The 27,238-nt window shown below is 34.5% G+C and overlaps 1 protein-coding gene across 2 annotated transcripts in view; it reads right to left on the bottom strand.

Annotated features, from left to right (window-relative positions):
- The window catches only part of LOC142338273 (uncharacterized), a 114,695-nt gene that overhangs the window by 69,233 nt on the left and 18,224 nt on the right, over nt 1-27,238 (bottom strand). For both annotated transcript variants that reach the window (XM_075387949.1, XM_075387950.1), the window contains exons 4-5: nt 25,315-25,711; nt 17,961-18,136 (exon numbers count right to left, since the gene is read on the bottom strand). In XM_075387949.1, the coding sequence (XP_075244064.1) occupies nt 17,961-18,136; nt 25,315-25,711 (573 nt within the window). The remainder of the gene's footprint in view (nt 1-17,960; nt 18,137-25,314; nt 25,712-27,238) is intronic.

Raw genomic sequence — 27,238 nt, 5'->3', positions numbered from 1 at the left:
AAAGACAACTTTTTTTTTGAAAAAAAATGGAAAAGATTGCAAAGTTGCTTTATTATGCTAGATTCTCAAAAAAATTGCTAAAATTTTTATTCTTAAGATGTTTAAAACAATATCATTGCTATTAAAAACTGTGCAGATATCCATTATTGGATCCTAGAGTAGGCTTTTATGTATTGAGGCTGACAAAGCTCAAACAATGACAAGAATTATAAAAAAATTTCAAAATAAAAGGTTTTTTTGTTCAATTTTTTGTTCTTTTTTCGCCAGTCAATTGCAATCTTCGTGACTTATGAAATCTGAATATCGTCATTAAAAAACAAAACAATTGTTATTAAAAAAACTTAGCATGAGTTGTCTTGAAATACAATTTATACCATTGAATGTAAAACTTAGAACGGCTTTTTCCGAACATAGGCTGAACAGCGCTAGCCAAAAATGAAAGCGATCTCAAAAGTTTACAAAAAAGGAACAAACTCAGCCAGAAATTAATCATTGCTGAAACCCCTTAAACTTTCACCTCGAAGGCCAAATTTGATGCACACAAATATAACCACTTGCCCAAGCACAAGTGTTGTAACAGCTTTATTGGACAATAAATTAGCAAAAATAGAGAAATATGACAAATACAGAAAAAGAAATTGAAAATTTAAGGAAGTTTCATTATTTAACATCATTAAAAGTTAAAAGGCCTTTTTTTCTCTTATCTTGTCAGCAAACTCATATGCAAGAACTAAATATGCCTCATTAGATTGTTACAATTGATAAACTTACAAAATGAGTAATATAGCAGAAAAACTGAAAACAATTGCAAATTTTAAAAAAATATTGCTAATTTTTTTTTTCTGAACCATTACATTGTCTCCAGAGGCTATCAATTAACCGATGTTTGAACCTTAAAAATTTGATTTATCATAAAGATCGATAGAAAAAGGAAGAAAGAGTAAAAAACTTTCAGTACCATTGAAAAAATTTTAAATTTTATCTAAAAATTGCAAAAATTTGTGATAGTAAAAAAGTACCATTCACTTGTCCATAGCAACTATGCACAAAGATACTGCTCAACCCTAGATGAGGTTAATTGACCACTGAGACCCGAAAAAAATCAAAAGACAAAAAATAAATAAAACTAGGAAAAAATTGAAAAGTTTATCAACAAAATTGCTAGAATTCGCTATCTTAAAATGTTGAAAACAATTTCATTGCCATTGATTACAATGCCGAAACTCATAACCGATCCCTAGAGGAGGTTTTTGTGCACTTGAGGCTGACAAAAAACAAAAAATGACAAAAATTCTAAAAAATTTCAAAAGGAAAGCTTTTTAAAAGTGGCTGAAATTTGTGACACGAAGCTATGCAGAAACCTATACTGAAACTGTCAAGGATCTTTTACGCTGCAAGAACTCAAATAATGACTAACATTGTCAAGTAGCTGAATTCTAAGACTTAAAAATTAGCATTGGCTCGTAATGATTGATAATCTAGGAGAATGAAAAAAAAAACTTTCAGAGACATTGAAATAATTTCAATATTTTTCAAAATATTGCAAAAATTTGTTATAGTAAAAAGAATAACATTCACTTGCACATATCAACTAAGCAGTAACATGCTACTAAACTTTAGAGAAGGTTATCCGACCAATGAGACAAGAAAAAATAGATTAAAAGACAATTAATTTAAAAAGAAAAACAAGAAAAAATTGCAAATTTTATTTAAAGTATTGGTAAAATTCGTGATCACAAAAAATTGAACATAACTTCATTGCCAATAAACACTATGCAGACACCATTTTCCGAACGCTAGAGGAGGCTGTTGAGCACCTGAGGCTGACAACGCTCAAAAAAGCCAAAATTTGTAAGAAAAAGAAACTTAAAAAGAAAGCTTTTTTCAAAAGTTGCTAGAACTCGTGACACCAAACTGTGCAGCAATTTATTTTCAAACCCTCGAGGAGGTTTTGGGGTCCTTGAGGCTGCATATTTTCAAATAATGAAAAAATTGTCAAAAAACTTAATTTGAAGCCTTAAAATTTGCATTGGCTCATAAAGATCGATAAACTAGAAGAATGAAAAAAAATTTGGAAACATGAAAAAATTTCAAATTTCATCAAAATCTGCAAAAACTTTGTTAGAGTAAAAGATATCATTTATTTGCCCATAGCAACTATGCAGTAACATACTGCTAAGCCCTAGATGAGCTCTTCTGGCCACTGAGACAAGAAAAAGTGAACAAGACACAAATAATTTTTAAAAAAATAGGAAAAAGTTGCAATGTTTATCAAAAAATTCTTAATTTCGTGATCCTAAAATGTTGAAAACAACATCATTGCCATTGAAAACTATGCAGAAACCCATTACCGGACCCTAGAGGAGGATTTCGCCCCCTGGAACAAAGTTCAAAAAATGACAAAAATTGTAGAAAAAAACTTCAAAAAAGAAAGCCTGCTAAAGTTCTTGACGCGAAATTGAGCAGAAAATTAATTTCAAACCCTCGAGGGGGTTTTGGTGAGCTTGAAGCTGCAAAAACTCAAAAAATGACAAAAAATGGTCAATAAACTTGAAAAAATTGCAAGTTTTAATATCGCTTTTTTATGATAATGTTTGCATTAATAAATCATTTGGCTATTAAATTGGCCATAGCAAGTAATTATATCATGCAAAAGAACTCTATCAATTTTGAAAAGCGTTAATTGAGGACTAATCAAACATTAAGCTCAAAATATTACAAAAAATGTGAAAGATTGCACCAGTTTGGGCGCGATAGTTCCTAGAATTAATATTTTCACCAACAATTAAGGCTTTTCCAGTAGCACATGATGGACTAATAAAGCTAACATTGGGCCTCTAATGAAATTTAATGCCCACTGGGCATTAACTGTTAATCCTGTTTTGAATTATCTTACAAAAAATCAGAGCTCCAATACCAACCATTTCCTGGGCTGAAAAAAGACAGAGTACCAATACAATCCACTTCGTGAAATGTAAAAAGAACAGAGCATCAATATAATACAACTCTTAGAGCATATATAATTCAAGATTATGAGAGGCTGACAGTGGCTCTTAAAGAAGCTAAAAAACTGAGATTGAGTCAAAAACCAATGACATTTTTCATAATCCAGTTGTGAAAAATTTAAAAATGTTTCGAAAGCAATTCGTTCTATTACAGAGCCTCCGTAACCTCTCAATAGAGATCTGAGGACTCAAACACTATTTAATCACGCAAGTTGAAGTGTAACTTTAAAAAAATAACGTTTGAAAGTTTCCGTTTGCTGCCTTTACTACTTGTTTCTCTTCCTACTTGTCTCTCTACTACTTGTCTCTCTACTAGTTTGGCTTCCTTGTGACTTCATAATTGAGAAAAAAATATGAAAATGAAGAAATCTTTAAAAAGATTACGACAACAATCCAAATCTCTGAGTAAGAAAAGAGAAAGCCCCAGCACGAAAGCACAAACCAGAAACAATGGATTTTAAAAATTATGGAGCACCGAACTATAACTTCGCTTTGCTTACAACTTCGTAGATATAGACTATATAATTATAATTCTCAAACATTTTTTGTTCTCGAGCAACCAGCTAGCAGTCCTTTTTGTGTTAAAGGATTTTCAATGAAACATAAAGACTGAAAACTACGGAACAATGGCATAATTTTTCAAAAAGTATTGAAAATTGCAAATTAGATTGAATAGTTCAAAAGCAGTTCGTGATCTCTAGCAATTAAAAAGCTATTAAAAAATTATTGGCCGCAAAAAATTGATATATCTCGAAAAACAGCAAGAAACAGAGCCAGATTTAATTTTTCCTCGGATTCTTTTAAGTTTGTATTACTTCAAGTTAGCTGTAGCTCTTTATTTTAATATGTGTTTTGCCTGTGTCTCCACAGGTGAACGCTAAAAAATCAGAACGCTAAAAATCAGCGAAGAAATTCGAACAAAACTGAAGATAAAACATCAAAAAGATATTAACTTCTGCGCTTAAGTTTGCAATATTTGGACACATGTCTCAAAAGTCATAGATAAATTATTTCTGGCGCGAGGAAACATTTGTGATTTTTTTTTGACAAACATCTACGAAAAAAATATTAAAAAATGGCAATTCAAATAAATTTTTAAAAAATCAAATGATAATTTACAGTTTCGTTGACGTGCAAATTGCAAAAATATTTATTGTAACCTTCATTTTGGGATTTCTCAGCAGTGTTCGCACATTATTAAAACCTTTTAAAGATACTGTGAACAGGTCGCATTAGCATGACTTCCAAGAATTGAGATTAAGAGATGGAGGGGAATTCAAAAAAGAAGGCTGTTCTCAAAGAATTGAGAATTGCTGTAGACTCCAAGAACAAATTATGTCAGTGTCATGACAAGCACTAAATTCAAGCTGATAGGATTAAACAATCCAAATGAAAAGGCCACCAAAAAAATCAAATCTGAGGATTGGCAGCAAGAGGCAGAGCCCCATTACAACCCAAAAACAAACGGATGTAAAAATCAGCGGAACACCGCAGTATAACTTCGCCTAGCTTACAAATTCGTACATTTAAACTTCTTATCTATAAGTCCCACAACAAATTGTTTTCTTGGGAACCTATCTAGTAACCATCATTTTTTGTCTCAAAAAATTTATAGGAAACTTAAAGACTGAAAACTGGAAAAATGGCAAAAGTTTTCATAAAATTTAAACAAATCGCAAAATATATTGAGTAGTTGCTAAACTTCGCCCTGCTAATAAGTTCAAATGCGATTCGTTGTCTCTGGAAATCAACCAACTATCAAAAATCCGATTGCCACAATATTTTGACCAATCTAAAGAAAACAGCAAAGATTTACTTTTTCTTTAGATTCTTTTAACTTTCCGTTACCAAACCAAATACAGCAATTATGATCAGTAAGCAGATAGAAAACTGCTCAAAGTATGTGAAGATATCTATTGCAACATTATGTCCGCGTCATATCGCCAGTGTCTATATAACTTCTAACGCAAAAAAAAATCATCGAAGAAATGTGAACAAAATTGAAGAAACAAACAGCGAAGTTATATTAATTTCTGTACTTAAGTTTGCAATATTTGGTCACTTATCTCGAAAGCCAGAGATAAAAAATTATGGCGTGCAGAAACTTTCGTGAACTCTTTGACAAACATCATTTTGATAGAAATCTACCAAAAACTAAAAAAGTATGTGAGCAAATTGAAAAATGTACAGTTCCTTAGCTCTAAAAATTGCAAAGAAGAGTTTTCTTACCTTGATTTTTGGATTTATCAGTGGTTTTGGCAATTTTATTTTGTTCAAATACCGAAAACAGGCTGCATTAGCATGAGTCGGAAACTGAGTCTTTTAAAATGGTTTTTTTCCGAGTAAATATCCAGAAATCATCTTCATCTCCCATTAAAGTCTCTTTGGACCTATAGACTGAAAGTGGGACACTTTCCCACGTTTCCCACTTTCAGTCTATAGGTCCAAAGAAACTTTAATGGGAGATGAAGATGATTTCTGGATATTTACACGGAAAAATAAAGCCATTTTAAAAGACTCAGTTTCCGACTCATGCTAATGCAGCCTGTTTTCGGTTTTTGAACAAAATAAAATTGCCAAAACTGCTGATAAATCCAAAAATCAAGGTAAGAAAACTCTTCTTTGCAATTTTTAGAGCTAAGGAACTGTACATTTTTCAATTTGCTCCCATACTGTTTTGGTTTTTGATAGATTTCTATCAAATGATTTTTGTCAAAGAGTTCACGAAAGTTTCCGCACGCCAAGCAAAAACTTTTAAAAAAATTCAAAAGTTTGCAAATTTGAATTATTGATTACCCAACTTCTCTTTGATAATAAGTACAATACGACCTAATTTTCTTTAAACTTTATCAAACTATCGAAAATGATTAGTTCTAAAATATCAAAAAGATCTCGAAAAACTTGAAAATTAGCACAAATTACTTTCTTTTTGAGTGTTTATAATTGCATTTCCAGAACATATTCAGTGATTATAAGTTCATTAAGCAGAAGAAAGACTGCATAAGTCAGCTGTAAAACTCTCTTGCAATATAAAGTACTCCCCGTTTCGCCTGTTTATCTTTTCTTGATACCTAAATGTTATCGAAAATTGTGAAAAAACTGGAGACAATACAGAAAAAATTGTATTAATCTCCTTGCTTATGTTTGCAATTTTAGGAAAAAAATATCAAAAACCAGAGATAAAAATTTAATGCCGTGGAAAAACTTCTATGAAATCCTGGACAAGCATTATTTTAGCAGAAATTTACCAAAAAAATTTAAAAAGTATTAGAAAATTGATTAAAGTTCAGTTTCTTCCCAAATTGCAAAGTACCACATTATTACCACTTTTTGTAGTTCTATTTTTTTAACTACTGAAAACAGGCTGCATTACCATCAGTCCCAAAATGGGATTGAGTAATTGGATTAAAAAACCAAAAATTATGTGGTGTTTTTGAAAATTGCTATAGTTTTCGAAAAAAATATGGCAAAGTAATGAAAAACATTAATTTCAAGCATTTAAAATTATCTGAATTTATTTATGCCTCAATTGTAAAAGTCAGAATATTAATTAGGAGATCATGGGAAAAGCATGGGAGAAAACAACAAACCTGAGAAAACCACAAGAAAAACCATGACCTTTTTTGAAAACCAGTTGTCAAAAAGTAGTAAGAATATTTGGATATGAAACGATTTCATTACAGAGGTTTCAATTTGCCTCATTCGAGAGCCAAGGACTCCAACCATCATGGAGGCAAAGGAAAAAGACGAAATAGAATTACATGGACAATCATTACTCAAAAATTCACTGGTGTCATTGAAAACAAGTAGTTTCAAAATCACATGCACTATTCATCACTGCAATTTTAAAAACCAAACAATACATAATTAGAACACATTGATCACTAAATTAAGGCTACCAGAACACATTTATGAACTTTGAAAAACCTTTGCAGTTTAGGTTCAATCTATCAAGAACATGATAAAAAACAAAAAAGGCGGAATACACCACTTTGGCTGAAAAACTTGCAAACCAGATTTTCTCATCTTGAATATGGGTTGCTCCGGCAAGTTTAGAACAACCAGATTAGGCATTTCTATTAAACTAAGTGCCTTTTGATTTTTACTTCTTATTCAAAGTCAAAGAAAAAATTGTGAAAATTAGTGTGGTCAAAAACACAAAACTAGTTACTAAAAACGTGAATCGAAGCACAGTTTGCAGAATTAGAGGCAAAAAATAATTAGGAAAACCATTGGCCATTCAGTTCGGTGAAAAAGTATTAAAAACAAAAGAAGATTCAAATATTCAACTAAATCCTCCTAAAAAGAAATGGCATCTATGTCATTGAAGGTGATAGCTGAAAATTAGCTGAAAGTGAACAAAATGTTCTAAAAATTATAAATAGCAATTCATTGTACGCTAGTGTAGAAATAGGTTCGTTATTGACTCACAAGTAACTGATGGCGTTTTTCAATAAGGATTAAGATATTAGACAACTACAGAAATATAAAAGGGGGCAGGAATTACAAAAAGGGGGGCAGAATTTCCAAAAGCTAATACTTTATTTAAAGGACACAACATTTACCGAGGCCGAGAAAGCATTAGCAAAAAAACTGAAACAAATACTTCTAATAATGAAGTGTCAATATCAAATGATGATTCACGTCACTAATGAAATTGAACGATCAGATAAGAAAAAGTACAAAAAAAATCGCATAAAACAAAACTTCATCTTAGATTTCGATTATAAAAATTGTGAATGTTATAAAAAACACTGATTTTGAAATTTTACCCCTTTTTGGATTCAATTACACCTCATTTGTAAGCATTGAGAGTTTACAGACGAAAGACTGAGCGATAAAACATCAAAAAAGACCACAAAATTGGGATGAGCGAAAAAAAAGGTTTTGTTTAAACAAGCTTCGTCCACGCCCAAAGACAAAAAATATGGCAACAAAAAAAACTACATAAACAATCAAAACCAAAAAATTCACTGTTTTTTTAAGAAAATTTTTTTCGAAGTTATAAAGACTATTCACTGCGTTTTGATGATTCAAAAGGCAATACTATGCATAAACAGAACACATTTATTATGTTGTATAATTTTATGATACGAATATCAGCAGAAAAAAAGTTCAAATTTCCTCACGTGAAAATTGCTGAGAAAAATCAAAAACTTGTTCAAATATTTTTTATGACTCCACTATTACTGTAACTTTAAAAAATATCACGCTTGGAAAGTACTCGTTTTCGTACTGCCTTTGCTGTATGTTTTTCTCTTGACTTCTCAGTTCAAAAATGAAAAAGTTGATATTATTTAAAAACAAGCCGCAAAAACGATCCAAATCCTTGGTATTGTAAAAAGAGGCAGAGCCCGAGCACAATTCCAAAACAGAGGATTGTAAGCATCAAGGAAAACTGCAATATATTTTCAATTGTCTCACAATTAAGCTGGAAAAATAAAAATTTTAAATTCAGCACACTTTAGTTTCACTAGGTACTATCCAGCAGCCATCTTCACGTCCCAAAAAGGTAATTGAACATTAGAACTTGACAAAAAGACAAAAACTTTCAAAAAACTAAAAGCTTGCAATATTGACTATATAGTTGCCAAACATCACGCTGATAATATGATCAGAATTACTTCAATGTCTCTAAACAATATCAAATTATGAAAAACTCTCTGACCTCTAAATATCAGGAAATCTCAAAAAAACTGAAAGGAAAGCAAGAATCACTACTTCTTTGAGTGTTTAATTTTGCATCACCAAGAGATTTTCCGCAATGTTAAATTTTTTAAGCACACTGCTAAAATTAGCTCTTGCAACATCAGTTGAGGGTCTCTGTTGCAACATCAGCACGTCCACCGCATTTTGCCCGGTTTTCCCGTTTTAAAGGCTAAATTCTACCAATGGCAAATCTATCAAAAACTTCTGAAAATTATATTGAAAACTGACAAATTACTTTTTTTTTTACTTGAAATTAGGCCTTCTCGGCAGTTTTTTTGCGCTACTTCAAAATAATGGAAACAAGCCGTTTTTTGCAAATCCCCAAAATTGAGATTGGATGATACGATTAAAAAAAAACCAAAAATGTACATGCTGATTAAAAAATGGCTCTAGTTTTCGAAAACAACATATGCCACTGCCATGAAAAACAATAAGGCGAAAAACAACAGAAAACAAGGGGGGAAAACAACAGAAAACCACAAAACTGAGCTCGACTCAAAAAATCAACGATAGCTTTTGATAACCAGTTGTGACAAAGTAGCTAAAACTTTTGGGTATCAGTTCATTCTACATAGCATCCGTTATGCCATATTAGAGAACCGAGGAATCCAAACATTAAAAAGACAAGAAAAAAAAAGACAAAAAGAACTAAAAGTAAAGTCATAACATAAGAATGAGTCTCTATGTCATATACATCATTAATGGCACTTTTATGATTCTATGCATTTCTATAAAAGAAAACTATGCATTTTTAGAACGCAAATAAAAGACTGTGAAAACTTTAGTTACTAAAGTCAGGGGAGAAAACAGCGATAACAGAATAAAATTGTCGCACGAGAAAAATACTGCTTTTCAGAAACCAAAAATATTTCTGGCATCAAATTAAAAGCAACTTGAAAAAATTCACGTTCTATAAGTACTCATTTTCTTGTTCCCTTGACCACTCTTCTTTTTCGATTACTTTCAAACATCCATTTTAGAAAACATAGCCGACAGATTGCCGGAAAATAGCCTTGATAGAAGCATTGTGGCCTTCCATGAATTGAAAAAAAACTTAAAAAAATTGAAATAGACAGATCGACCACCAGTCCTTTAATAGACGACTAAAAATTTAGGTCTGATTCGAACGGTCAATTTTATGACACATATGGTCTATAAGAAATTAGGAAAAAACCGTAAGAGAGCCTTTTGAAAATTGATATTCGAAATCAAAAACTCCAGACTAATATTCAAGAATTAGGGGATAAAAGCTTGGCACTACTTAGATGCACACTACTGATCTTTAACTAGTAAATGTTCATAAAGATTAAAATTCCAAAAGTGAGTTCAGAAGTCATTATTAGTGAGGTAAGTCACGCAATTGACCTAAAAGCAGAACTGATGTCACGCACAAAAATTATAACTGCAAAACAGTAGAAATCACTGAAATCACTAAAAACTCAATTATAAGTCAGGTCGTAAGAATCATCGATGGAGACGACGAAATAAAAACATAGCCGGTACAATACCGGAAACGAATCGAATAGTCGTGCATTATAATCTCTAACATAACCTTACAAAAATCAGAACATCAAAGAAGACAAGAGAAAAAAAACAAAAGTAACCCAATAAACCACATTAAAGTGTTTTAAAAAAGCCGACAATTTTTTAGGCGCGGGGAGCCAGGTGGGATGGGTGCGAAAATAGGTTGGGGAGGTGGGTAGTGTTGGGGTAGTTGGCGGGGGTTGGGGGTAGGTGGGGGTAGTTAGGTGAAGGGAGGGGGTAGGGGTAGGTGGGGGGTAAGTTGGGGGGTGCGGTGGGGGGTAGGTAGGTAATGGGGGTAGATAGGTGGTTGGGGGGGGGGGGTAGATAAGTTGCGGGGAGGGGGTTTGAGCGGTGTAGTTTAGATAATTAGGGATGACTAATATAGGAACAAAAAATCTCAAAACGAACTCTTCACCTTGAACAATACCAGCAGTTCCTAATTACTATACATTACAAACGAAGCTACTGTTAAAGTCCAATGTTCGAAAACAGAAGTCAACAATCAAAGACGGAGGCAAATGCTGGAACAGAAAGAACTCAAAATTCAAGTCATGAACAATCTTGCTTTCTGCCTTTAGAATTCCGGAAACGAGTCAAATCATCGTGCATTATAATCTCTAACCTAACCTTACCGAAATCAGAACATCGAAATAGACAAGTGAAAAAAGACAAAAGTAGCCCAACAAACCGCATTAAAGTGTTTTAAAAATGCCGACAATTTTTTAGGTGCGGGGGGAGCCAGGTGGGGTGGGTGGGTAGATAGATTGGGGAGGTGAGTAGTGCTGGGTTAGTGGGGGGGGGGGGGGTAGGTTGGGGTAGTTAGGTGAAGGGAGGGGTAGTTTGGGGGGTAAGGTTAGGTGGGGAGGGGGGTAAGTTGGGGCCGGGGGGATTAGGTAGGTGATGTGGGGGTAGGTACGTGGTGGTGGGAGATAGGTAGGTGAATGGGTGGGTAGATATTTTGGGGAGGTGGGTAGTGCTGGGTTAGTTGGGGGGGGGGGGGGGGGGGTAGGTGGGGGGTAGCTAGGTGAAGGGAGGAGGGAGGGGGTAGGGTTAGGTGGGGAGTAGGTTGGGGAGGGGTGTGCGGGGGTTTTGGGGAGTGTAGGTAGGTGTTGGGGGGTAGATAGGTGATGGGGGGGTAGATAGATGGTGGGGGTTTGTGCGTTGTAGTTTAGATAATTAGAGGTGACTTATACAGGAACAAAAAACTCAAAATGACCTCTTCACCTTGAACAATACCAGCAGTTCTTAAGTACTATACATTACAAACAAAACTACTGTTAAGTCCGATGTTCGAAATCAGAAGTCAACAATCAAAAACGGAGGTAATATCTCGAACAGAAAGCAATCAAAACTCAAGTCATGAACAAACTTGCTTTCTGCTAAAAAAAAGATAGCAGGACAATTACTGAAATACAATTCAAAGAATTAGATGAAAAACTTAGAAGGACTCTAACTGACCAGCAGATCAACTGAACAATGCCAGCCAAAACACAAAAAAAAATCATCAAAAATTGAGAAACTAACAATCAAACAAACTAAAAAAATATAATCATTGCTAAAACTTTGAAGCTTTTACCCCTAAGGCAAAATTTTATCCCATTTAACATACATATGTGAAAAATAATTTCAAAACCATTTTTTTGAAATTTCTGCACTATTATATCTGCAAGGCCTGAAAAAATTCATTGTCCTTCGAAGATCCATTAACTCCAAAATGACCCAAAATTTTTAAAAAAAATTGAAATCAATTGCAAATTTTTATTAAATGTTACTGAAAGTTGTGATCTTATTATCTTAAGAATTCCTTCTGTGTCTCTAGAGGCTATCCAGTAACCCGATTCCAATCCTTAAAAATCAAATTGGTTCAAACAGATCGATAGACAATAACTTTTGTAAAAAATTTCAATTTCAAAAAATAGAAATCCGTTCTATTAAAATGTCGAAAACCATTCAATTGCACCCCAGCAACTATTTAATAACATACTCTCAAGCCCTGCATGAGGTTATCTGGCTAGTTAGGCAAGAAAAACTGAAAATCGAATGTTTTGAAAAAAAAAAATTAAAAAAAAAATTGCAAATTTTATAAGAAAAGTTTGAAAACTCGCACGGTTAAATTGTTCAAAACAAATCCATTAAAGCCAACGACCATGCATTAAATTTTTTCAGTCCGTAGGTCTCCTGACACTTGAGAATGGACAAATATCAAAAATTTGACGAAAACTATAGGAAACCTTAAAAAAATTACAGATTTTATCGAAAAATTCTAAAATTCGAGACATAAAAATGTTGAATACCAATCCATTGTTACTAGAAACTGTACAGTGCCCTATTATCAAACCTTGAAGGAGATTCCCTGGCCCCTGAAGCTGAAAAACTCAAAAAATGACAATTTTTCAAAAAACTTGAAAAAAATTGCGGAAAATAGTATCATTTTGCGTGTTTGTATATGTGGTACCAAAACATATAGCTCGTAAAATGGTCATAACGAGTAATTTTGTCTCGCAATAGGCCTTCATCAACTTTTAAAAACAGACTAATCAAAAAAAAAACTAAAAAAATCACTAAAAACCTTTTAAAAATTGCACCATTTTGAGACCAAAAGATCCTAAAAATGACCGTAAAAACCACGAGACGTAAAAACCACGATGTCCCCAATAATAGCCGCTATCGAAAAAAAGTGGCTATTAAAAGTGCGATAGATCTTTGAAATATAGCTCTCCACACAAAAGTGAACACCAAAGGCTATTGCGGTGTTTCTGGTTTTTCAAAATCCAAAGAATTTGGATTGAGGTTGTTGAACTAAATACATGTTTAGTCTTTGGTGGGGACGTCCCCAGCCGTTACTTTTGATGTAAGTTTGGCGCAGCAGCAAAAACGTTTATTAAACTTCTTCGGATTTTTTTTCGAAATAAAACCAGGAACACTGCAAAATAACTAGGCTTAAGTTAAATTTTGGGAGCTATAATAAAATTTGTTCTAAATATAATCCATTGTTTAATTAGTCAGGTATTGGTGGTATACTAAATACACGTTTCGTCATGGGCGAGGTGGGGCGTCCCACCGTGACAAAACGTGTATTGGGTATAATTATAATACCTGAAAAATAAAGCGATGGATTATTTGAGAACCATTTTTGTTGTTCCGAAGATGTATGCTTAGCGCAGCTATATTATTCCAGGTTGAGATGCCATCCGGAAGTGACCTCTGATCAGATCAGGTCCAACGCACACGGTGTGTTCCCAGACCAAAATTACAGGGTCTGGGATTTGGTTCGAGCGCACAATAGTATGATCAGAGTTCACTTCGGTCTGGGGATAGTATGATCAGAGGTCACTTCGGTCTGGGGATGGTATGATCAGAGGTCACTTCGGTCTGGGAATGGTATGATCAGAGGTCACTTCGGTCTGGGAATGGTATGCTCAGACGTCACTTCGGTCTGGGGATGGTATGATCAGAGACCATTTCGAGCTGTAAAGTTTTTTTTTGATTTTTTGCTTTTTTACCGAGAGATGTTCGCTCCTCTGCCAAGAAGCAACGAAAAGCAGCATTCTGATCACAGACACATTTAGAGTCTGATGGTTTTGATCAGAACCAAAGGGGTCCAACTGGTAGATAATTCCAGTCCCTTTAAAAGAAAATTTTGATTAACTGTAGAACACGACGTTTTATATGGAAAGCTGTCTAAATTTATCCACTGAGTTCGAAATATCCACTAATGGTATACTAAATAATTTTTTCTCAGCAGTTGGGTTTTCTTTTTTTAGCAATAATACTTTTAGAATGATCTTTTTTAGATGAATTTAATAATGCAAACATCAATTTTTATGAAATGAATATATTACACTAAAATTCGTTCATAGTGAAAACCATTCACTGATCAGACTATTTCGAGCGCAATTGAGTCTGATCAGAGGTGATTTTGAGCGCACAATAGTCTGATCAGGAGTGACTTTTGAACGCACAATAGTCTGATCAGAAGTGGTTTTGAACGCACAATCGTCTGGACGATGGTCTGATTTTGCTCTGATCAGAGGTCCTTTACGCCTGGAAAGGTCTGATCAGAGACAGTTTCGAGCGCACTTGGAGCGCACACGGTGTTTCGAGCGCACTTTAGTCTGATCAGAGGTCACTTCGGTCTGGGAATGGTATGATCAGAGGTCACTTCGGTCTGGGGATGGTATGATCAGAGACCATTTCGAGCTGTAAAGTTTTTTTTTGATTTTTTGCTTTTTTACCGAGAGATGTTCGCTCCTCTGCCAAGAAGCAACGAAAAGCAGCATTCTGATCACAGACACATTTAGAGTCTGATGGTTTTGATCAGAACCAAAGGGGTCCAACTGGTAGATAATTCCAGTCCCTTTAAAAGAAAATTTTGATTAACTGTAGAACACGACGTTTTATATGGAAAGCTGTCTAAATTTATCCACTGAGTTCGAAATATCCACTAATGGTATACTAAATAATTTTTTCTCAGCAGTTGGGTTTTCTTTTTTTAGCAATAATACTTTTGGAATGATCTTTTTTAGATGAATTTAATAATGCAAACATCAATTTTTATGAAATGAATATATTACACTAAAATTCGTTCATAGTGAAAACCATTCACTGATCAGACTATTTCGAGCGCAATTGAGTCTGATCAGAGGTGATTTTGAGCGCACAATAGTCTGATCAGGAGTGACTTTTGAACGCACAATAGTCTGATCAGAAGTGGTTTTGAACGCACAATCGTCTGGACGATGGTCTGATTTTGCTCTGATCAGAGGTCCTTTACGCCTGGAAAGGTCTGATCAGAGACAGTTTCGAGCGCACTTGGAGCGCACACGGTGTTTCGAGCGCACTTTAGTCTGATCAGAGGATACTTTGGTCTGGGATGGTCTGATCAGAGGTTACTTTCGTCTGGCATAGTCTGATCAGAGGTCACTTCCGTATGGCACCTCAACCTGGGTTGTTTTGTTCCTGGTTTATTAAAACCCAGATAATTTCGATTGTATTTAAATACGCATTTCGGCATGGGGCTACTTCCCCCTTCCCCCTCGTGACGAAACGTGTATACAGGTTGCGTCACGGGTGGGGACGTCCTCATCGTTACGAATCGTGCTGTACGTTTTTGTGTGAAGTTTTGTTTTGCACGAAAATGTACCGCACGAAAATGCAACAGCACGAAATTAACCAAAAAAAAGTTTTGTCACCAACAAAAGTGAGACATTTGGACAAAAGTGAGACAACATTTTGAATCCATCTCAAATGGTTGAATTTTTTGATTATCTTCTGGCGCAAATACTAGATCGCCAAACGCCTCTCAAAGAATGTTTCATACGAAACAATAAAAATAGTTTTCAACTGGCTGATAAATGGCTAACTAGAAAAAACTAAGTCTCTTAAAACTTCCAGAGAAAAATTTTTAAACGACGAAAACTACAAAACAATTTTTGAACTAAAGCAAAGCAAGACGTATTGAAATCAGAAATAAATGATTTCATTAAGATTTACGCAGATCTCATTAAAACTGTGGGAACGGTCAGGAAAAAATGGCAACTGATATATGAAAAACGGAATCAGAGTAAAACGCATATGGATAATAAATGTTTGAGAAACATTTTCGGAGACTAAATAACTGAGAAAATGAAAATGGCAAACCTTCTTAATTTTCGATTTTTCAACTTGGCAAATACATAGCACCAAAAGTTTCCAGGGGCCTTAGAGAGAAAAACAACTCTTCAAAACGAACATTTAATTTAAGTTTTGTCACAGACAAGGAATGTCACGACACCTTACGTCATCTCAAGGTAAGTAAACCACAAGGTCCTTGATCGCAACAAACCTGAGCACTTAAAGATGCAGCGTCGGAGCTTGTTCCACACCTGTCATTCATAATAAATCAACCCATCAAACAATTAAGTTTTCCAAAATCTTGAAAAAACCATTGTCAGACCACTTTTCAAAAATGGAGACACAGAGGATCCAGACCACTATAGACCATTTTCAATCGCACCATGTATATCAAAAATTTTGATACTCTTCTCAGAGACCAAATTGTAGATTAATTATGGAGTGAAAAGCTCTTCACCAAAACGTAATATGGATTTTAAAAAAAGATTTTCAACCACAGATACAATCACGTACTGTACTGGGTTTATAAGCTCAGAAACTGATAAAAAATAATATGTATCTGCTGCCCTAATGGATCTATCCGAGGCTTTAGACTCCATAAACCAGAGAATTCTTGATGAAAAGTTAGGTATGATAGGTTTTAATACATCGTCTAGGCTAATAATTTAAAACTTTCTGTCTCATCGCGAGCAGCAAGTAAAAATACAAAACATTCTATCAGATCCAGTTGAACTCACAAGAGGTGTTCCGCAAGGAACTGTCCTTGGTCCGGTGCTGTTCAATTTATACATAAATGACATGCATAAATACGTTGACAACGAAACAGAACTTATTCAATGTGCAGATGACACAATCTTTCTCACATCTAATACCTCAATTGAAGATGGCAAAAAAACTTTAGAAATGGAAACACAAAAACAATATACCTTATTCCAATCACATGAGTTAAGTCTCCATGCCTCTAAAACAGAATTTATAGTCTTTAGCAATACAAAACGAACTACCAATACACATATGGTTGTTGACAATGTAGCCATTGATGAAAAAGAGGCAATCAAATACTTAGGCTTCCACGTTGATAGATTATTAACTTTCCAAGAAGAAACAAAACACATACAAAAAAATTGGCTGCCGTTATTAAGACTATTTATACAATAAGAAGAGCAATTCCAGCAAATATGAAAAAAACTCATTCTCAACGCATTAGTTTTGAGTCACGTACATTATTCTCCAACTATCATTCAGTCTATCAACCAAAATCTTGTTTTAACACTGGACAGACAAATTAATTGGGCAGTTAAAGCTAACTTCTTTAGAAAAAAGTTCGATTCATCTAGAGATTTGAAACTAAAACATAAAATTCTACCTATGCAGTATTTTTTGAAATTAAATCTAATAAAATTCTTCTGGAAGATTAACTCCAACCAACTGCCAACATTTGATGAAAGCAGGACCGTGAACTTAAAACCTGGAAAATCAACAAAAATAAAAGAACTGTACTCTGGTACTGGAGCTATAATTTCAAAAGCTCAAAACAAGAAAGTTCATTTGTTAGAAAAACTTTACAGGACTGGAAAACTTTACCTTGTCTCTTAAGAAAAAAAGGAAAATAAAAAAAATCTAAAAACAAATCTTCAATCATATTTTTAAGAAACTTAAAAGGGACCCTTGCATGCAGTTGTCGGATTGTTTATCTTGAAAACATCTAAGTTTTAAAAACTAACTTTTCTTGTGTTCCAATTTGAATAAATAAAAATTTTTCAGTAATGACGTTGCTAGTGTTATTGATAATCTGCACTGCCATTTTGTTTTGCGCAATCTACTCATTTGTTTTTGCACAGCAATAATGGATTGAATTCAGTGTTCTTTTTTAGACAATTTTTTTTCACACCGCGAAATTGTACCGAACGGTTCGTAACGGGTGGGACGTCCCTATCCGTGACAAAAACTTGTAATAGTATACTAGTTGTATTAATTCCTCAAAGAACGTATGTTTGCTCCTGTTTTGCGTTTGAGCGCCAGTAGCAGTGAAATCTCTACGGCAAAAAAAGTTATTCTGGTTTCAAATAAATGTTAGTTTGATATTGTAGGATCAAAGGAAAATCGAACCTTTATTGGACGTTTTTGTGGATTTGGATGCTGTTCCGGCGGTTCCAACTGTAGATTGTCGTCTATTGTTAGTTGGAGACGCTGTTGTGAACAAGCCAGCATTAACATAGTCCATGGTTTTCCTTGGGTCCTCATCTTCCGGAAACGTCGAATCTTCATCAAGTTCAGAACCGTACCTGGGAATTAATGGGTATTACAAGCTTTATATCTAACAGCGAACAAATAAACCTTATTTCTAAAAAGTTCTCTCCCAGGTTGAGGTCCAGACCCAAATTGACTTCTGATCAGACCCAGTCGAGCGCACACCCGTGTGATCCCAGACCGAAATTACAGGGTCTTTTCCGAGTTTCGAGCGCACTACGGTCTGATCATAGTCTGGAGATGGTCTGATCAGAGGTCATTTTGGTCTGAAAAGTCTGATCATAGGCGGATTCGAGCGCACTTGGGTCTGATCAGAGGCAATTTCGACCGCAATTGGGTCTGATCAGAGGCGGATTCGAGCGCAATTGGGTCTGATCATAAACCTCTTCGAGCGCACTTGGGTCTGATCAGAGGCGACTTCGAGCGCAATTGGGTCTGATCAGAGGCGACTTCGAGCGCACTTGGGTCGAGCGCAACCAAGGTTTGTGTGTAAGTTGTGTGTGTGTTGGTGGGTATATGTGTGTGTGGGTATGTGTGTGTGGGTGTGTGTGTGTGGGTGTGTGTGTGTGTGTGGGTGTGTGTGTGTGTGTGTGTGTGTGTGTTGTGGGTGGGGGTCAAGCGATGGGGTTAGGGTTGAGAAGAAGGCTGATGAGAGGGGAATTCAACTCGTTAGGGGGAGGAGAGTGGACAATGTAAGTGTTGTGGGTAAAGGAAGGGAGGGCTGACGATGGCAATTTTGAGTGTTTTTGATCAGAGTGGTCAGCTGGTGAGATGGTCTCGACTGAGTCTGATCAGAGGCTACTTGGGTCTGAAATTGGGTCTGATCATAGTCTGATTAAGGTCTGGACAATGGTCTGATTTTGGGTCTGGACCATGGTCTGGAGATGGTCTGATCAGAACTCTTTCGGTCTGGAAAGTCTGATCAGAACACATTGAGTCTGGAAAGTCTGATCAGAGATTATTTCGGTCTGGAAAGTCTGATCAGAGATAATTTCGGTCTGGAAAGTCTGATCAGAGATAATTTTGGTCTGGAAAGTCTGATCAGAAGCAAATTTGGGTCTGGACCTCAACCTGGGCTACGCTCTGCGCTGTAGAATTGCCTATGTGCAGAGTTTCGTGCATTCGCCCACAGTTTTCTGAACGTTTAGTTTTCAAAGCATGACGGCCCCGTGGGACTTCATTTCAGTCTGGAAATAGGCCCTTTTGGTCTCATTTTGGTCTTATCTGGGGTTCATTTGCCTAACTTCCTCACAATCTAGAGTTATACAGTTCGTCCTCGGAATTTGTTTGATATACAGAACATCTAGATGAATTTTTCCACCAGAAATATCTTTAGAAATTTGTGTAAAAAATATACCATGTTGCCTGACATATTTAACCAAGATTGTTATTTGTTTGTGTTTATTTCAGTACCGGTGAATATATTGTACGAATTTTGAACCACTATTTTTGAACACCATCTTGCATAAGATCTTGCCGCCGGATAAGCAAGACTGTTGCAAAATAAATATCGGTCTTCTCAAATTTCAAACATTTACGTTCCAAAGCAGCATTCAAAAGTTGGTTTTCAAAAATAATTTTTTCTGTATCTCACCAAAAATGACCAAATGAACGATGATTAGGAATAAAAAAACGATTGCAAAGAATTAGTTTGAAATCTGCTTGGAATATGCCCAACGAGACAATTCCTCTTCAAGAGAAAAATTATTACGACAAAAACGATGATACCAAACCTTTCTTATGTTAACTACCGAAAAGAAACGATGATGCCGACAAAAAATCGCAGGAATTTTTGTCGTTTTTGGCTAGAAAAAAAAGGCGACACAGACATTTTTTTATGTTAAATAACCGAATATTTATTGGCTAAGGCTTCAATCTCGTTAGGATTTTTGAAATCTCGAATTTCATAGACAATTTTCTATGAAATTCGAAATTTCAAAAATCGTAACGAGATTGAAGCCGTAGTCGAGAAATATTTGGTTTTCAAACATAAGAAAATAATATATGTGTCGTTTTTTTCCCAGCCAAAGACGACAAAAATGCGTACGATTTTTCGTCGGCGACATCGTTTCTTTTAGGCATTTAACATAAGATTTGGTATCATCGTTTTCAAAAACTAAGAATGATTCGGTATTTGCATTTTTTAAACTTCAGAGAGATTTGGTATCGTTGAGAAAAATATCTTTAACTTTTATCTTCAGGCTTCTAAAAGCAGGTAAATACAGCAAATTGAACAAACTTACCCAACTTAGTCGTCGGAAAAAAAACGTTGACTGTATTCTACACAAAAGTATGTTCAAGTTCTTTGAAAGCGATTTAACCAACAGAATTGTGACCAAAATTCAACAAGAATGTTTCATTTCTGAATTAAAATGCAAAAAAAATTATATTTGTTCACTAAATTTTATGAGCGAGATCAACGGATTTCTATAATTTTGAACATTCTTACAGAGTTTTCTCTAAGAAATACACTGAAAATAGTGCAAATGAACACTATCAAAAGGTTTGAATATAAAATAGATCATAAACGGAAAAAACAATTTTTTTTAATGAAAAAACGATATTTTCTTAAGTCTAAAACCGAACAAACCAACGATACCATACGTTAAATACGACAACCGAAGATAGCGAATCTTTCTTGCGTCCAAAAACGACGATACGGAATCTTTATTAATTTCAAAAACAATGATATAGAAAAAACCGAAGAACGTATCGACGTTTCCTGACGTTTGAAACCACAAATACCAAAAATTTTGTACAATTTTTACGTTGTTTTTCTTCTGATTCTAACAAACGGAGCTCTAGTTGACACCGATGTTATAAACATTGTTTCAGCTGAGAGTATTACCACCCATGTCAAAGTTATTTTTAGAGGCCCCTTTTTAATAATTCTCAGTTGTTTGTTATCACTTTAAGAAACGACAACAGTTACGTTCGTTAAGAAAAAAAGTTTGCTCAAAATTTAAAAAAATAAGCAGTTTTTATATGAAATTAGATATCTAATTTAAACCAAATACTTTTCTGATTATTTTGTTTCTCTGTTTCATTGTGTTTTCCCAATCAATTACAATTGACTTGACATCTGCCGCTGTTTAATCCAAAGAGTTTTTATTTAAAAAATCTCAAATTAATATTTTTTTGGCCTAAGATACGAAATGATTAATTTGGATAATTACTTTGTTGACTCTTCTCATCCTTTCTTTTGATTTGCAGAAAATTGTTTCTAATTCCCCGTGTTGGGAATTTCTCTAATTTAAATATAAGAAATCGTCCGTTTTTGGGTTTTTTTTCGTCAAAACCGATCAGAGCCCACACGTTTTTTTCGTCGTTTTAGTTGGTTTTAGTAGGTTTTAAAAAATAAGTATAGTTGGTTTCCGGCGATTTTAACCGTAAGAAGCGTCGGTTTTTGTCGGATTCAAGCGTATGAATCTTCGCATTTTTGCCATCATAGCTTGAAATTCCACGTGTTCATTTCAAATGATGTGGCCCCTCGTCCCAAATAATTGCTTTTCTCCATTCTTTTCAAGGTCTTCGTTTAGCTATTGCTTGGCCTCAAAACAATAGCTAAATAATTAGCAGAAAATTATGCAATTACCGTAAATTTTCTACAAAAAAATAGGTTTTCTTAACCTTCATTACCAAACAATTGAACGTTCCAGTCTATCATATTTTCGTTTAATTTTTCCACAGCACTACAAAGGCCACCTTTTTGAATCGTTTTTCAAACCGTATTGCATAAAAACCAGCTTCCAGTATGAGTTGCTAATACAAAGGACGCGTCTAGTATACATCATTTGTCACAAATTTCAAGCTGTTTTTAATTATTAGTCGCAAATTTTTAGTTCAAATATTTCATTTCCAAAACCAATTTATCTTTAAGTTTGAAGTATAAACAAGGCCTCTTAGCATATGATTTCTATTGCCTCTCAAAAAACTGTTGATCGATTAAACCCAGTTTCTTTATGATAACTTCAAGAAAAATTTTTATAGTTGTTTTTTGTCTTTAATTTAAGAAGTTATCGAGACAACCAGTTACCCATTCTCCCATCTCCTAATTTTTTAATGGGTCAAAATAAATTATCGTCTTTTCATCCATCCAATTTCTTCTGCTCATTTTTTCATCCTAATCATGTTTTAATCATATTGCTGCCTTACTTTAAGTAAGTTTCTTAGTGAACAAATGTACAGGAGTAAACGTTTTGTGACCTAAGTTACTCTCAACTGATTTACCGTTTCCATGTTTTGAGTGCAATTTGTTAATCGATTTTTTATAGCACTTGAACAGAAACAACCAAAAACTAACACATGAACAGCTCTGCCAGCTTTCAATAAAAAGCTAAAGAAATAATCCTACATTAGTTCAAAAATTGGCATCAGATAGCTTTATTACGATATGTCAGTAGAACTTGACAACAATCAATAGAAACAACTGAAAAGCTCACATAAATGATCACTTGTTCATTATTTCGATCTCCGACTATAAAACAAGTATTTGACAAATTTAGTTTAGATTTTTCTGCACCCAGCTTGTCTAAAATCTTGAAAAACTAAGCAGTGAAACTGAAGTGTTTCTTATTACTTTTTGCGTTGACCAGGAAGCACGGTTCGTTACTTATTGTTTTGCTTATTGCTGCGGATGCTTTTTCTTTTTAGGATTTCAAATTCTCTTTTATGATCTCCTACCGTACCGATCATCAATCAACCGCAGTTCTTATTTTTGAAGACTGACTTACAGCTCTCAGTATCAGCATTTTAGCTGGCAAGTTTTGGAGAACAGTTCTACTTTCATGCTTGATTATGGCAACTTCAGTATACTAATATACCGGAGAGGTCTAAATTAAATAGAAAACATAACCGACTAACGTCGGGCGAATTGCTCTCAAATGACCGGCAAGCGGTTTGCTTCGTCAGTAGCTAGCCATGGTTTAGTGAGCCTAACTTAAGCTTGAATCGACTCTGCAACTTTTAGTTTTCTAGCTTTGTTAGTAAATAAATCAAATAATAAACTGATATTTTAAAAAATTTGCAAAATTTTGCGAAACTAATAAAAAAAGGCTTCGATTTCGCAGTGAAAATGTTCCGAACTTTTTTTTGTCCTAAAATTATGTCAATTAACCCATCTCGAAGACGAAAAACTTCGTTGGCCACTAATGATCGTTAAACTCAGAAAAGGTCAAAAATATTCAAAAATTTCGAAAACAATAGCAAAAATCTTGCTAAAAGTCAAGATATTAAAATCTTCAAAACCGTTTCATTGTCTCCAGATACTATCCAGTATCCCTATCCCCAGCTTTAAATAGTGTCACTGGCTCATGAGGTTCCATAAACTGGAACATGATAACAATTTTCCAAAAATTGGAAAAGAAATTATATTTTATCAAAAAAGTGCTAAGAGCTGGAGTCTTTAAAATAATGATAACCATTCCATTAACTCTAGAAAATAGGCAAAAACTTAGCATTAAGCCTCGAAGAAGTCCCTATGACCCTGGTGCCGGAAAAAATGATTGAAAATGATTAAAATTGAAAAATTGTGAATATTTTTAGAAATGACTGATATTAAAATCTTGAAAAACATTCCATTACATCTAGAAGCTATGCAGTAACCTATAATTAAACTCTAGAGGAGATTATGTGGCTTTTGAGGCTGGAGAAACCTAAAAACGGACAAAAACCTTTATAAAACTTGAAAAAATGCAAGTTTTATAAAAAAGATTGATAAAATTTGTCATATTAAAATAATGAAAGCTATTCCGTGGCAAATGAAATTTTCTCATTAATTTATTATCAAAACTTTGAGTACGTTTTCTGGCCCTGCATCTGGAAAGATGCGGCTAATGAAAAATAAATGTCTAAAAAATTGAAAAAAAATTGCGCGTTATGTCAAAAAGATGCTGAAATTTGTGATGTTAAAATCTTGAAAAATATTCCATTACTTTTAGAAACTATACAGTAACCTATATTTAAACCCTAGATGAAATATCTCGGATCTTGAGGCTGGGGAAACCTAAAAACCGACAAAAATTTTCAAAAAGCTTGAAAAAAAGCAAATTTCATCAAAAATATTGATAAAATTTGTCATATTAAAAAATTAAAAGCTAATCTGTAGCAAATGCATCTTTTCCAGTAACTTTGAGGACGTTTTCTGGCCGCTGAGTCTGAAAAGACAATGATACTGAAAAACAAATGTCCAAAAAATGAAAAAAATTGCACGTTTTGTCAAAATTTGTGATGTTAAAATGTTAAAACCATTCCAATACCACTTGAAACTAGACAGTAAACAATTATAAAACCCTACAGGAGGTTCCTTAGCATCTAGTGCTGAAAATACTCAAAAAATGACAAAAATTGTCAAAAAGCTTGAAAAGTGTGAAAATTAGTATAAAATTGAGAGTTTTTTGCGATCGGTTGTTCGTCAGTAACCACGGGGGCGGGGGATGGGGGGATGAGTGGTGCACCGAGGGGCTGATGGGAAGGGAGGGGGCATCAGTGGGGTGGGGGGGGCAACAGCGTGGTGGGGGGGGGGGGGTGGGGGCAACAGCGTGGTGGGGGGGGGGTGGGGGCAATAGTGGGGGGTCAACAGTGGGGGTGTCTTCAACCTATAATAACCGCCCTTCACACCATAAGTATAAGTCTCCAAAACAGTTTGAGCTGAAACAGAGCTAAAAGGCTCTAAGAGCACTTAATGCCCCCTGGGCGCTACCTGTTAATCCCGTTTTTGGGGACGAAAAGTCAAGCGTCAGACGAAAAATCGGTCAAGCGAAAAATCGCATAAAAAAGACCGACAGGACTAATATAATCGCTACAAACTTCGTTTGAGAGCAATTAAACATAATCAACAGATCATGAAAGTAGAATTGTATTTCAAAACTTAGTCAGCTAAAGTGCTTACACTGAGAGCCGTTTCTTTTTCTATGAAGTTCTATGACTACAACTTTTTCATAATTCTCTGTTCGCTTAAGACTCAATTGTTCAATTTTTTTTCAAGTTAGTTTTTTGAAACATACTTTTTCCCTCCTTTTCATGATGTAATAAAAATTTTCATAAAAATTTAATTCCATAGAACTCCCTTTTATGAAAGATCTCTGACTACAACTTTTCATAGACGCCATAATATGAGGTGGTAATTTTATAACTTTTTGAATTATGGGGTCAAATCGGGTATTGATATAGACTTCAAAGCTCGGTTCCAAGACGCGAGATCCAGCGAGCTTACCGTTCTGACAACTTTTTCTTCGGGTCATCCGGTGGTTCCAAATACGTTCCACGGGGACTCTTGAATAGAACTCCACTTAGGAAACCAGATAGGAACACAGACACAAATGTACCACATGATATAACAAATGCCAGCCAGTTCACCACAAAAGCCCAGTCGTAGGCCATCGAGAATTCGAAAACTTCTTCAACTTTTGAATCTCTCCTGTTTCTGGCATTTTTCGGGTTGTAAAGATGTTCGACATCGGTCAGCCACATGTCGGTGAGATCACTCAGATAGTAAATAGCTTTGAAACCAAAAGGGAGGTCATTTTTGGTAAGCGTATCTTCGAAGCTCAAAGTTTGAGGCGCGCAAAACACGGCTGTTTGAAGTATACACGTAATCAATACGCAAATCACTGAAAAAAAAACAATCAACTGGTAAAATATGAGTATTGACTATATTTTTCACTAAGACAACCATTATTTTGATATTAATCGAAAGGTGAGATCAATTTTACCCCGCCCAGTTCTTTTTTCTTTTTTTTTGCTTTTTGTGTTGGACGTGTGATAAATTATGTGGCACTTTATGTTTTACATAGCTTTCATTATGGGCTAGAGCGGATCTCATAAATATGTTATTCTCCAGATTTATTGTTCGTTTTAGGTAGCGAAATTTAATTGAATTAATAGACATATTTACCCTCTTTCGTAATTACCCTCTTCATGGCCAAACCTTCATTAGAATCCCTCTGCAAAATTTTTGAGACTTTGTTGTAGCTCTAACGATATGTGCAGATTTTATTAGGGAAAAATAGAAAAAAAATGCAAGTGTTGAGCTGTTTTTGCGAATAAGTTACTAAAGTGTTTTTTCCTGAACTTCCTAAGATTTCAAATTAACGAAGTTGCTGAGCAACAAAATTGGCATTTTAAAGATGCAATCTGGCAAATAAAAGCAACTAAAAAGCCAAAACAATAGCGCAGATACTTTCGGAACAAACATTGGCCTCGAATTTGACACATTGATGCGTGTACAGCCAAAACTCAGCTTGAAAGATCCAATTCAAACAACAAAATGACGAATTTAAACTTGAATCCTTTTTGACTATACCATAAAAAATGTATTTTTTTTTACCATCCATGATATGTTTTATCTAACTTGGTAAATCCATTTGTATTGTTCGTTCAAATCTTTTGAAAATTTAAAAATTATACTTTCTTCACCTATTTCTAGTTTTTCAGCCTTTGAAGTTGTTGGAGCATTGTCACCAATACACTTCCACTAACTGAATTGCGGGTGTCAATTAAATTGTTTTCTTATAGATCTTCAATTTAATTAATTTTTTTCGCCGTCAAATAGCAGCCGCTTGTAAATGCTGTCTTGACACTGAAAAATATAAAGAACAATTGGAAAAAATTCATTTTGTTAAGCAATTTTAATATACAGTTTAGTGACTGAAAGGATTCTCTTAAAATGCACGAATCACTATTATAAAATACTTCATATTAGCCATTTTTTAGATCTGAAATAGATCTTACAAACAAATCAGTATCTCAATTCGATACAATAGTTTTCACTGTTAAGTAAAATTTGCTTGCAGTTGAAAGAAAATACGGCCTGTTTTTCTTTCATCAGATTTCTATAGAAAAACTGTCGCTAAGAAAGCAAAGGTCGAAATATTTATTTCTTAAAACATGAAGCTGTGAAAGTTTTTGTTGTGCATAATGTTAGCTCATTTTTGATGTTAACTATTCACAGTGCATATACGCTAGAAAAAGTAATTTGTGTAACCAAAAAAACATTCAATTTAGCTTTTCTCAAAAAATAATCTTTGTTTACTCTGAAATGAAAAATTAAATTCAATGCCTCTAATTAAAAGCGTGAACGTTCTTAATCATGACTCTTACTATATATTTTTGTTCATTTTCTAAAACCACAATTCCAT

The sequence above is a fragment of the Convolutriloba macropyga genome, chromosome 4, assembly GCF_964194025.1.
Source record: "Convolutriloba macropyga chromosome 4, txConMacr16.3, whole genome shotgun sequence".
NCBI lineage: Eukaryota > Metazoa > Xenacoelomorpha > Acoela > Convolutidae > Convolutriloba > Convolutriloba macropyga.
This window is presented reverse-complemented; position numbering and strand designations above follow the sequence as displayed.